This window comes from Bidens hawaiensis, unplaced genomic scaffold (assembly GCF_021521415.1).
Source record: "Bidens hawaiensis isolate Kalapana, Puna unplaced genomic scaffold, B.hawaiensis_p1.1 tig00419520_1, whole genome shotgun sequence".
NCBI classification, from domain to species: Eukaryota; Viridiplantae; Streptophyta; class Magnoliopsida; order Asterales; family Asteraceae; genus Bidens; species Bidens hawaiensis.
The window spans coordinates 47,569-61,433 of NW_027504889.1; the positions used below are offsets into that span (position 1 = coordinate 47,569).

At 40.9% G+C, this 13,865-nt stretch overlaps 2 protein-coding genes across 2 annotated transcripts; one reads left to right on the plus strand and one right to left on the minus strand.

The window, feature by feature from the left end:
• Positions 1 to 9,521: 9,521 nt before the first annotated feature.
• On the minus strand, positions 9,522 to 10,289 carry LOC143609275 (uncharacterized). The gene has a single exon (XM_077084076.1). It carries the CDS (start codon positions 10,287 to 10,289, stop codon positions 9,522 to 9,524), a length of 768 nt encoding a protein of 255 aa, XP_076940191.1.
• Positions 10,290 to 11,478: 1,189 nt separating this feature from the next.
• LOC143609273 (uncharacterized) lies at positions 11,479 to 13,570 on the plus strand. The gene is made up of 2 exons (XM_077084073.1): positions 11,479 to 13,399; positions 13,469 to 13,570. Exon 1 carries the CDS (start codon positions 11,829 to 11,831, stop codon positions 12,924 to 12,926), a length of 1,098 nt encoding a protein of 365 aa, XP_076940188.1. The 5' UTR covers positions 11,479 to 11,828; the 3' UTR covers positions 12,927 to 13,399; positions 13,469 to 13,570.
• The last annotated feature ends 295 nt before the right edge of the window (positions 13,571 to 13,865 follow it).

The following is a 13,865-nucleotide window of genomic DNA, read 5'->3' on the forward strand; positions in this document are numbered from 1 at the left end:
ATTATTATAGCTCGTAAGCCGCAACTCGCGCAAGCTCTATTATTACTATAGCTCGTAAGCCGCAACTCGCGCAAGCTTCATTATTATTATAGCTCGTAAGTCGCCTCACGCGCAAGCTTCATTATTATTATAGCTCGTAAGCCGCAACTCGCGCAAGCTTCATTATTATTATAGCTCGTAAGCCGCAACTCGCGCAAGCTTCATTATTATTATAGCTCGTAAGTTGCCTCACGCGCAAGCTTCATTATTATTATAGCTCGTAAGCCGCAACTCGCGCAAGCTTCATTATTATTATAGCTCGTAAGCCGCAACTCGCGCAAGCTTCATTATTATTATAGCTCGTAAGCCGCAACTCGCGCAAGCTCCATTATTATTATAGCTCGTAAGCCGCAACTCGCGCAAGCTCCATTATTATTATAGCTCGTAAGCCGCAACTCGCGCAAGCTTCATTATTATTATAGCTCGTAAGCCGCAACTTGCGCAAGCTTCATTATTATTATAGCTCGTAAGCCGCAACTCGCGCAAGCTCCATTATTATTATAGCTCGTAAGTCGCCTCGCGCGTAAGCTTTTATTATTCTTATAGATCCGTAAGTCGCCTCGCGCGCAGGCTTTATTATTCTCATAACTCGTAAGTTGCCCCGCGCGCAAGTTATGTTACATTATTATCGAGATGCGCGCTCTACGTTTTATCAGGCCTCGCGCCACTATTGTTATGATACGTGCTATATCTTATTCATGCCAGGGCACCATCATTATCATAAAGACCTCAACATGTCACCATCATGAAGAAAACCTCCCAAAACTCAAAGACAATAAAGACAAGGCCAAAGAAAAGGGAGAAAAACCGCCTCATGGCCTAACACACCTCATAAAGTCCAGCGCTCCACCTAGACGCTTGCGCGCCCAGGAGCAACGCTGGACTTGGGGGGCTTGTAGGGGTATGGTACTAAACCCGGTTTTACGACCCTAAATTTATTATGTTTGGCTTATTTTATTATATGGACTAATACAATGTTATTGGGCTGAGGGGGTTTTGTGGAGGTAACCCTAACTGGGCTAGGCCCATTAGGGCACCATGATGGTGGCCATGAGGCTCTCTATATAAGGAAGTCTCCACCTCCTTATTAAGGTCATGCTCAATAAGAGCCACCACCACTTTTTGTGTCTGTAAACAAGAGATCTTTGAGATTTCTTAGCAGTCACCTCCACACCCCCGAAAAACCATTGCAGGTCTCAAGCAACCGGAGAAGAAGATCAAGACGTGGTTCGTTCATCTCGAAAATCCGTGGAAACATCGTCATGGATCAGGTCAGATTCATTTCATGATTCGACATCTACATTACCAGTCTTAACATCACGTTGTATCAACGTTTCATAATGTACAACTATGTAGTCGTGGAGTGTGGGTGTCATAACTAGTTATAATATATGAGCAAGTCTTAAATATAAACTACTGGTTTTGAAAGAAATTTAAAAGTATCGGTTCAAACTGTCAAACTTAACTGTCCAATAAACCAGTAAAACTAACTGATGCCTATTTGGTTTTTTCTTCTTGATACCATACTTAGCGGTTCAACATATAATTTTTATCAACTAAACCAGTTGAATTGGACCATAAACTCCCAATTTGTGCATAAAACAATTATACCAATTAATAATATTCATCAACTTTATTTTAAATATTATGATTGGTAATTTTAATTTTAGTTATGTAATATTATATGAATAATGTCGAAGAATGAAAAGAATCTGACCTGATCCATGACGATGTTTCCACGGATTTTCGAGATGAACGAACCACGACTTGATCTTCTTCTCCGGTTGCGTGAGACCTGCAATGGTTTTTCAGGAGTGTGGAGGTGACTGATAAGAAATCTCAAAGATCTCTAGTTTACCGACACAAAAAGTGGTGGTGGCTCTTATTGAGCATGACCCCTTAATAAGGAGGTGGAGACCTCCTTATATAGAGAGCCTCATGGCCACCATCATGGTACCCTAATGGGCCTAGCCCAGTTAGGGTTACCTCCACAAAACCCCCTCAGCCCAATAACATTGTATTAGTCCATATAATAAAATAAGCCAAACATAATAAATTTAGGGTCGTAAAACCGGGTTTAGTACCATACCCCTACAAGCCCCCCCAAGTCCAGCGTTGCTCCTGGGCGCGCAAGCGTCTAGGTGGAGCGCTGGACTTTATGAGGTGTGTTAGGCCATGAGGCGGTTTTTTCCCTTTTCTTCGGCCTTGTCTTTATTGTCTTTGAGTTTTGGGAGGTTTTTTTTTCATGATGGTGACATGTTGTGGTCTTTATGATAATGATGGTGCCCTGGCATGAATAAGATATAGCACGCCGAATAATAAAAGCCTGCGCGCGAGGCGACTTACGAGCTATGAGAATAATAAAGCTTGCGCGCGAGGCGACTTATGAGAATGATAAAAGCTTGCGCGCGAGGCGACTTACGAGCTATGAGAATAATAAAGCTTGCGCGCGAGGCGACTTATGAGAATGATAAAAGCTTGCGCGCGAGGCGACTTACGAGCTATGAGAATAATAAAAGCTTGCGCGCGAGGCGTCTTACGAGCTATGAGAATAATAAAAGCTTGCGCGCGAGGCGTCTTACGAGCTATAAGAATAATAAAGCTTGCGCGCGTGAGGCGACTTACGAGCTGTAAAAATAATGAAGCCTGCGCGCGAGGCGACTTATGGATCTATGAGAATAATGAAGTCTGCGCGCGTGGCGTCTTACGAGCTATAAAAATAATAAAAGCTTGCGCGCGCGGCGTCTTACGAGCTATAAGAATAATAAGAGCTTGCGCGCGCGGCGACTTACGAGCTATAATAATAATAAAGCTTGCGCGCGTGGCGACTTACGAGCTATAAGAATAATAAAGCTTGCGCGTGAGGCGACTTATGAGCTAAAATAATAAAAGCTTGCGCGAGTTGCGGCTTACGAGCTATAATAATAATGAAGCTGGCGCGTGGCCATGTGTGATATTATGAGGCTCCCGCCCTAAGATTCAGATGTCCTCTATTGTGATAACGTGGTTGTGGTATACCACGACAGTCCCCTAATTCATTGCTGCTAAATGAGGTTGTCCTTATCCTGATTTGGGATTAGACTACTCATTTGTCATGTCGCTTACGCATAGGCTCTGGCTTTGTGTTATGCGCCACGCGCAGATATTGCATGCGCGTGCGCGTAGACTTTATGTCCCGCGCCACGCGCAGATGTTGCATGCGCGTGCGCGTAGACTTTGTGTCATGCGCCATGCGCAGATGTTGCGTGCGCGTGCGCGTAGACTGTGATATGTGCGTGCATGTGATGCTTAAGCATATGTAATATGCGTGAGCATATGTGATGCGTGAGCATATGTGGTGCATGAGCATGTGATATGCGACTGCGCTCAAGCATCATGGTGGTGTGCATGTTGAACGGAGCGGAGCCGCGTTCGGTCTTGTATTCGGCGCGAAGCCGTATGGGTTTATGAGGATTCCCAACCTTTAAGTTTGGCGCTTGGCCTGATGGGTTTATGAGGATTCCCAACCTTTAAGTTTGGCGCGTGGCCTGATGGGTTTATTAGGATTCCCAACCTTTAAGTATGGCGCGTGGCCTGATGGGTTTATGAGGATTCCCAACCTTTAAGTATGGCGTGTAGCCATATGGGATATTATGAGGATTCCCAACCTTTAAGTATGGCGCGTAGCCATATGGGACATTATGAGGATTCCCGACCTTTAAGTATGGCGTGTAGCCATATGGGATATTATGAGGATTCCCGACCTTTAAGTATGGCGTGTAGCCATATGGGACATTATGAGGATTCCCAACCTTTAAGTATGACGTGTAGCCATATGGGATATTATGAGGATTCCCGACCTTTAAGTATGGCGTGTAGCCATATGGGATATTATGAGGATTCCCAACCTTTAAGTATGGCGTGTAGCCATATGGGATATTATGAGGATTCCCGACCTTTAAGTATGGCGTGTAGCCATATGAGATATTATGAGGATTCCCGACCTTTAAGTATGGCGCGTAGCCATATGGGATATTATGAGGATTCCCGACCTTTAAGTATGGCGCGTAGCCATATGGGATATTATGAGGATTCCCAACCTTTAAGTATGGCGCGTAGCCGTATGGGATATTATGAGGATTCCCAACCTTTAAGTATGGCGCGTAGCCATATGGGATATTATGAGGATTCCCAACCTTTAAGTTTGGCGCGTGGCCTGATGCGCGCCTGCACGGCGATGGAGTGGTGACTCGCGAGCGCGTGTGCGTGGCGGAGGTCTCTTGCGCAAAACCCACATGGTGGTTTCCGCGGTAGTTTCCACGGGCGCTCACGCATGTCGGCGGAATGGTGACCTACTGACGAGCATGCGTGGTGGCAGTCTTCTGCGCAAAACCCACATGGTGGAGGTCTTTTGCGCGAAACCCACATGGTGGTTCCCGCGGCGGCACATGCATGGCTGCGGAGTGAGAATCCGCGGGCGCGCGTACATGGCGGCGGAAGTCTGGTAATTTTTGGATCTGCAATTTAAGAGTTAGATCTGCAATTTTAAACCTAAAATCCAGGTCTGTAATCTAGATCTAGATCTGTAAATCAGATGTAGATAGATCTGAAGCCCGGAGCGGATTTAAAACCATCACAGATCCGGAGATTTGATCATTCGAATCAGGCAGTTTCTTTTTGCACAGATCTGGAAGCCTCCTTTAGATCTATGGATCTTTTTGAGCTTTAATAGAACAAGCCTTGATGCCTTTTTTCTGTAAACTTCCAGATCTGGGTTTTTCTTGGGAGAGATCTGACAGCCGAGAGGAAGATCGAAGGGTAGTTCGTTGCCGTCCCACGGATGGCGCCAATGTCGAAGCATGAAATGAATCTGACCTGATCCATGACGATGTTTCCACGGATTTTCGAGATGAACGAACCACGACTTGATCTTCTTCTCCGGTTGCTTGAGACCTGCAATGGTTTTTCGGGAGTGTGGAGGTGACTGCTAAGAAATCTCAAAGATCTCTTGTTTACAGACACAAAAAGTGGTGGTGGCTCTTATTGAGCATGACCCCTTAATAAGGAGGTGGAGACCTCCTTATATAGAGAGCCTCATGGCCACCATCATGGTACCCTAATGGGCCTAGCCCAGTTAGGGTTACCTCCACAAAACCCCCTCAGCCCAATAACATTGTATTAATCCATATAATAAAATAAGCCAAACCTAATAAATTTAGGGTCGTAAAACCGGGTTTAGTACCATACCCCTACAAATAACATGACCTAGTATTTACTAAACAAGAGTCAATTTCTTGTTGGAATATACCATCATGTCTAACAACTAAAATTCGTATCTCAATTGCGTGTCAACCTCTTTATTATGTCTTTTGACTAAATTCGTATCTCAATTGCGTGTTCAAGTTTATTAATCTTATTGTACAACGTAATACGTTTTCTACTTACAATTATTGTTTTCTCTAGTTCCAAAATAAAAAAGTCAATGAACATTATGAAGGAGTAAAACGGTTTAGGCCGACAAATACAATGCACGCTGATGGGTACTCGGCCCCAGTCAGCCCAATTTGTGATAGTAAATATTTGGCCCATGGCAAATTCTAAGTTTCTTTTTCTAGTAGGCCCTATAATTGGAAATGGCTGAAGCCTAAACATATAAATCATAAATCTGACTTTGGTCATCATCTCACGTTTTCTAGTAGGCCCTATAATTGGCAAGGGCTAAACATATAAATCATAAATCTCGACTTTGGTCATCACTCACGTTCTAGGCAATGTTTTAAAAACCGGTATTTTACTTGTGCCGGACTTGGCTAAAAAATGGTACAACCGGTTGAACCGGGTTATACCGGAGTGTTCAACCGGTTGAATAATTTACCTTATAATTTCTTATAAATGTAATTTTAATGCAAAAATAACCTAAAAGTAAATGATTTCATAACAAAAAATAATCCAAAAGTTAATCCATATTAAAAAAAATAATGTAAAAGTACTCAATTTTTAAAAAAATCGTCATAAAGTTTACACATTTGAATGTTAATTGTTAGGTTAAAAGTAATATAGAAATAATATGGGCCACATATATCAAAAATTGCTCGAACATAAACCGGTTTGCAGGTAAAAACCGGTATTTTAGACATAAACCGCCGGTACGATGTTCTAGCAAACCGGCAAAAAATACCGGACTCAAAATACCGACCTTCTGTGCGAAATTCGGTTTAACCTGTTCAACCGGCCGGTTTAAACCGGTTTTTAAAACACTGGTTCTAGGTAATATTAAGGGTCAACTTATTCTATAACTAAGAATAAAAGCAAGAATGGTAAGAAAGATTTGTGAAAAAAAAACCCTTAAAAAAACAAAAACAAAAACTAAAATGGTTACTCATCTTTTTTTTTTAACAGCTGAATTTTATAGAAAACCAAAAGCAAGAATCAAATGGTCAAAGAGAAAATACAATGGTACACCCAAAATCTAGAATCAACAACATCATAACAATACTAGATTCAACCCGAAGACGTGACTGCTAGGACCGCAAAAGGGATGAAAAAACTCGCACCATTTACCTTAAGAAAGTTCAAGAAAAACCCCCACGCACGGAGGCCGCGCCACCGGGTTTCACTCCGTTGTGTTTTTGATGCAGTCCCAAACCGTACTCGGGGACCCCTTTGTAAAGTAACATAAATTACAAAATATTGAAAGTACACCAATGTTCCTAGTCGAGTGCATGCATCTTCGCCTGATTCCTGATCCAAAGAAAACTTGATGTTTTAATTTCCGCCAAAAGTTTCCCGATGTCTACCAGATAACTAGAGAATACCACGTTATTCCGCATCCTCCATATATTCCAGCAAGACATAAGAATGATTGCCTGCACCATTCTCTTTTTCGTAACCAAGCCGGAGTTATTATGATGTACCTGCAAAAGATCATGAACAGAGAAAGCATATATAAGTGGAATCGAGAGACAACTAGAGACCATTTGCCACACCAATGTGCCAACATAACAATACGTGAAGATATGTTCCACGTCCTCATCCTGGTCGCCACAAAGTAGGCAACATAAGGAGGACACACATATATTTCTCTTCTCAAGTGCCGTTCTTGTTGGAAGACGATCGAGAATCATTCGCCACCTGAAAATGTTTACCTTACGTGGCACCCATTTAATCCACTTGTATTTGATTGTATGAACCTGAGGTTATTGGATAGAATCATGAATTAATTTCTTGACTTCCTTGACTGAAAATTCACTCGAGTTACCCAACACCCACAGCCATTTATCGGTTAAAACCGTCAGGGCCGTTTGAGAAATGAGATTACTGAGTCCGACAAGTTCCTCAATTTCCAATGGAGAAGATGGTTGATGGTACCAAAACCATATAGGAATGTTAGAAACACTCGCGTGTGAAGCACGGAACTTATCTCGTATAGTGCAGCCTTTAAACTTTTCCAGCAAGAAGAGGGTTGGAAAAAGAATTTTAAACGGTACTGCAGAGGCCCACACATCAGTCCAAAATTGAATATTGGACCCGTTACCCACAACACTTTTAGTAAGCAGGCTGAGGTTGATGTTCTTATTACTCAGGGACACTTCTTTTTTGCAAATGTTGCTCCATACACTAGAGAGGCCTTTTTTTGATGGGATGAAGTTACCATGTTTCGGATTAAAATGAATGCTCCTTACAATCGCTCTCCACAGCCTGTTTGGTTCGGTTTTGTACCTCCACACCCATTTTGCAAGTAAGCTTGAATTAATATCTTGGAGAGATCCCAGTCCGAGCCCTCCATCATCCACCGGTTGAGTGATAATATCCCAACGAACCCAATGCATCCTCCTCCTTTCGTTCGTGTCTCCCCATAAAAATTTACGCCTCATGCCATCAAGTCTGTTAATGACATTTCCAGGTGCTTGATAGAGAGAAAAGTAGTAAATTGGTAGAGTTTAGAACCGATTTAATTAGAGTGGTTCTACCCCCAATGGATAAACTGGTAGCCTTCCACAGAGAAAGTCGTGCTTCAAAAGTATCGATAACCGAGGCCCAATTATTGTACCGATTCATATTACCCCCAACCTTTAGTCCTAGATACACGAACGGAAGAGAACCATGCTTGCATCCAATTAAATCGGCCATGCATTTGTTTTCCTCCAGAGATGTCTTTACACCATAAAGGCATGATTTATTTAGGTTTATTTTAAGGCCCGACACGAGGAAAAAACAATTCATAAGTCGTCTAATATTAATTAGATCTGCCTCCTTCCATGTGCCCAAAAACATTACATCATCTGCAAATACAAGATGCGACACCTTCGGACCTCCGTTTGGAAGTGAAATCCCGTTAAAAATGCCCGCCGAAGTTGCACTAATCAAGAAGCTTGAAAGAGCTTCCATGGCCAGTATGAAGATAAATGGTGATAACGGGTCACCTTGCCTTACCCCCCCCCCCCCTATAGCATTGGAACTCAAGAGTGGGGGACCCGTTAACCAAAACCGAGGAACGCGTTGAGGCGAATATTCCTTGAATCCAACATCTCCATAAGGTAGGGAAGTTCATTTGTTGGAAAACCATATCAATAAAATTCCAATTTATGGTGTCAAAAGCTTTTTCGAAGTCTATTTTGAAGAAGAAGAAGAAGGCACAAGATTTGGAGCGTTTGACCCAGGAGATAATTTCATTTGCAATTAATGGTCCATCCAAGATGTTTCGATCAGATACGCCGATTGCTCTTCCGATATAATAGTGCCTATAACCTTTTTGAGTCGATTGGCGAGGACCTTGGAAATAACTTTGCTGATACACCCGATAAGATTAATAGGACGGAAGTCGTTTAAGCTTTCTGGATGATTTACTTTAGGGATTAAGGTAATGAAAGAAGAGCTACAACCATTAGAAATTTTCCCCGTGTCATGAAAGCGTAACATGATCTTGAAAAAATCATCTCCAAGTAGGTCCCAATAGTGCTTTATGAAAGCGAAGGTGAAACCATCATGCCCCGGGGCTTTGTCCCCTCCACAATCCCACACCGCATTTTTAACTTCGACAAGAGAGAACGGAGATATAAGAAAAGAGCATTGCTCTTCCGATAGTTTTTTAACGTGATAACATGTGAAAGTTGGCCGTGATTGAACCGGCTCACTAAGTCTAAACTCGAAAAAATCCTTGACCTCGTTCTTCACCCGAGACGGTTCAGCACACCAAGCCCCATCAATCATGAGACCATTCAACCTCTTTTTGCCACTCGACTATTTATAAATCCATGGAAAAAAGCTGAGTTTTCATCCCCTTCCACGGCCCATTTGACCCTTGATTTTTGTTGGAGTTCTTTCATCCGGTTGTCATTGATCGTAGCCACTATGTTTTTGTGCTCGGTGTATTCAGATGCTTCAGCTTCATACAAGTCATGGGTTTCACTTAGCAGATCCAGTCTTTCGAGGGCAGCAATGGAGGTGGTAAGATTTGCATCCTCCACTTGTTTAGTTGTCTTATTCGATTCTTTAATTGCTTTTTAAATGCATCTTAGTTTTCCAGCCAAAGCAATGTCGGGAGCACCTGCAAAAGTAAAAGAACTGACAGAGGAACGAACAATGTTGTCTAGACCGGGTTTGTGAAGCCAAGCATTAAAGAATTTAAAAGGAATGTGACCGTAATTCGAAGATGTGGTGCTCAAAAGTAGAGGACAGTGATCCGAGAGATTTCTCGGGAGAGCACGGAGAGTGGCGGTTGGCCAAAGCCCCCAGAACTTATCACATACTAGCATCCGGTCCAATTTGCTAAGCTTGTTATCCCCATCGAGCCATATTGTGAATTTAAAACCGTTCATGATATACTCTGAGAGGTTTGCTTCGTAAATGAAAGAGTTGAAATCAGCAACATGTGTAGGATCAAAAATGCATTTTCTTCTTTCTTCCGCCGATCTTACTTGATTAAAGCCACCGAGAAAGATCCAAACACCCTCACGTGATACTTCTAAATCTTTGAGTTGTTCCCCTAAAACCCTTTTAGCCGAGGTGCTCTGTGGTGCATATACATTTACCACATGAACCCGCTCACTAACCCCTTTAATTGTACCACATATTAAAAGGAAATAACGGTGTTTAATTGTGTCTATTCTTTTAAAAATTCCAGGGTCCCAAAGACAGGCAATCCCCCCTGACCTGCCCTCCGAGTTCCCCCAGTATTTTGTGAACTTTATTCTTGTACCATCTGAAAACATTGTTTCCTGTATTGCAATGAAACCGACCCCATGTTCTTTCTTTATATTTTTAACCCACATTGCTTTGTGAGCGATGCCCACCACCCTAATATTTATTGTGAGAAAATTCATTGATTAATCAAGTCGTTTCCCGATCCCTGACTAGACTTGCTAATTGATTTGAGTAGTTTTCAACATGCATACCAACAAGACTCCCTACTATAATAGTTGCATTAAATTCAGTAGCTAAGTTATTTGCCCCCGCATCGACCTGATGATCAGAGAGGTTCTCCCCAGATTGAGTATTGACATTCTGCTCAGGCAAAACTGTGTTGATATTGCTTCCAACTCCATTATTTTCAGACAGAATATTAGAATCATCAATCACATGAGGAGAAGACTGGATGGTGTTATCTCGAAGATGCTCAGGATAAGATGGAAAAGGAAAGTCAAAACCTGTATGGTTATTATTCTCTTAAATATTAACGTCATACCTGGGTTTCTTAGAGGCTGGTTGTCTTAGGCTAGAGAGAGGCCCAGGAGAGTTTGATTTAGAGTTGGGCTGAGATCCATTTGCACCTCTTGAAAATTGATTTATTCAATTGGGTCCCACCACTATTAAATCTCATTGAAAAGTACCCTTGCATTAAGTTCTGAGATGCCAAGTAATAATGAGCCATTAATATCACATTTCATATTCCCCATGCATGAATCATTTCCCGTACACGACCGGTTAACGTCAGGGACAAACTCTCCATCTTCTTTCTCGTTACTCGCGTTTGCTGACCTCGGATCAGGCTCCTGGACGGCAATGTCTCCGTCCATCTCCTTTACTTCAGAGACATGACCACGTTTTGGTGTTCCAATAATTCTGGTGACAAAATCCGGCGACCAATCTTTCATAATATCCGACACCCAAATCGAATACTCTTTGCCCTCCCAATGGACCAATAATTATTCCGTAATATCCTTATCGGACTTGACTAGAACCCCAACAGTTTCAAAAGAAATATTGGAGTCGCTAATCGTTGCAACCGAAGGTGCAATGATCTCCCCGAAAGTTTTAGCTATTGTGTTGAAGATTCGTCGATCCCAAGCTTGAATTGGTACCCCATATATACGTAACCAGGCCACTCTGTGTTAGGTAGTAAATAGTTGAAGGACTAAAGTGTAAATGTTCAATAGTTTAGGATTATAATTGTAATAGGTTAGTATACATAGTCGGGAGTCGTTAATGAGAATGATATCGATGAATTGAGTTTACTTCTTCTTCTCTTTATCAATCTTAGCTTGATTACCAATTGTATCGTAACAATGGTATCAGAGCTTTCTTTCCTCTCGACCTTGGGTTAGGGTTCGGATTTATACAGCAACCATCGAAGTTAGGGCGTTAAACGGCTCTGTTACAGAAGCAACAATCAATAAGTAACGGTGAACAAAAGATCAGCGACGATTTAATTGAACAATTGGGCCAGAATTTCAAATAGCTACAACGATTCTCTTCCATTCAATGTGGTGATTCAGTTGACGATTCAAGAATCGTATTTGAGGAATTAGGGTTACAACGGCCATTCCATTGCAAACAAGATTCAACAGAAACAAAAAATCAAGAAAGATTACATGGAATTTTCTTTGGACGAGATTATGGCAATGAGCCAACAAGGTACTGTTAAAGAATATTGTGATGATTTCCAATTTCTATACGACCGGGTTAAAACTTTTGGAGAAATTTGTGAATATTATGCTATATACCTCTTTATGGATGGTCTTGAACCAAAAATAAGAGATGTTTTTATAGCATGGCATCAATATAGTTTTCACACATTGAAAGATGTCATTTCATTGGCTTTAAAATTGGATGCAAATGAATTGAAAGATTCATTTTCTCCTTATGATCCAAATTCTTCTTTATATGATGCCTTCAAGGTATTTGGTGTTAATGATTCATTGGAGATTGGAAGGGTAACTGATGATGATGTTTTAAGAGAAAATGAAAATGATAATAAGTCTGCATCCAAGGTGTTCGATGAAATGCCTAGCACGTTTGGAACTGAAAACGGTTCTTTAAATCTAGGCTTGAGTATTCGAGTGTTTGATGAAATGTCTAAAAAGAGTGGTAATGAGATAAAAGAACCTTTGGGTGATGAGATTCAAGAATTGATTGAAACCAATGCATCCGATGTAAAGAAAGGTGATGTTAGTGAATTAAAAAAGGAAATTAAAGAAAATATAAATAGAATGTTTTGGAATGTCATGTGTGAAGGCCTAGATAATGATTCAAAGAAAATTGGGAAAGGTAATCGGGTTCACATTGATTTTTGTAAGGATGTATATGGAATTGGTAGAATTGGTACTTTATTTCAACATGTGTGGGGTGAATTTGAACAAGGTACTGTGGTGAAGGTACTAGATGAAGATAGTGGAGTTATGGAAGAAAATCCTAGGCATTCTTTTGAAAAAAATAAGGATGTTGTGACCACTTGGATCAAAAATACAGAAACAGGGCAGTTTGGTGTTGATTCGGTTGTTTTTGAAACTTTTGTTTGGAAGCCAGGCTTAACATTTTCAGTGGAAAATTGGTGGGAAGCTTATATTAATTCACATGAATATACAACCAGTGGAAAGTTAAGAGATAAGGAGGCTGATATTGTAGTGACAACAGAAACGAATTCAACAAAGGAATTTGGATCATGTAAGAAGAAGAAAGAATCAAGTTAGACAGTTACCGATTGGTCGATTAAGAATTTGGTTCAGAACTATACTGTCATTAATGTCCAAAATGATTTGAATGTGCCGATGTTTGTGCAACATACAAACACTTTCTTGAACAAGGTAATTCTGCTCACAACTTATGTTTCACTCTTTGGTGGTCAATTTCATATCGAAGAAGTTCAGGAAAAGGGGTATAATGGAAATAAAGACTATGGATTTGCATTAAAAGCTGGAACAAAAGATACTGAAGTTGTTGATAGTGTTATTACAAGAATTCTTTGATATGGAAAAGGTGGTTTTAAAAAATAAATTGATGGTGCGTTGTTGGCACAAATGGAAATCCAAATTGTGGTTTCTTTCTATGGTTATGAATGAGTGTTATTTGAATATGAAGCCAAGAAGGTACATGTGGCACAAATGGAAATTAAAATGGTTGTTTCTCATTGTGACCATGAATAGTAGGCTGTTCATCTTTACTTGTGATGTGCTTCCATCTTTTGATACGCTTAATCTTACAAATTGTTTAGTTGACGGATTTTATAATTCAGGGAAAATGTCTAAACAAGTTAGTTGTTTGATGCATTTGCAAAGGAGTTCATCTCATCGGTTGCTTAACAGGAATTTACTCAAGACATCATTGGTTCTAGATGGAGAAGCTGCCATTGAGAAACCTAAACCCCCTAATGCTTGTTTCATGAATCTCCAAATGGCAATTAATGGGTTTGAGGGTAAAAGAAAAATTTGCAGACTAGCGCGCATGGTTAATGCACCAGTTAAAATTGGTGAAGCTCAAGAAATCAATTATAGTCTACATTTTTCACAGTTTGAATTTGATAGTTTTGATTAGATTTTTTTTTCCCTACTATTTTTGATTTTTGGGGACAAAAATCTTTTGAGAGTGGAGTAATGTTAGGTAGTAAATAGTTGAAGGACTAAAGTGTAAAT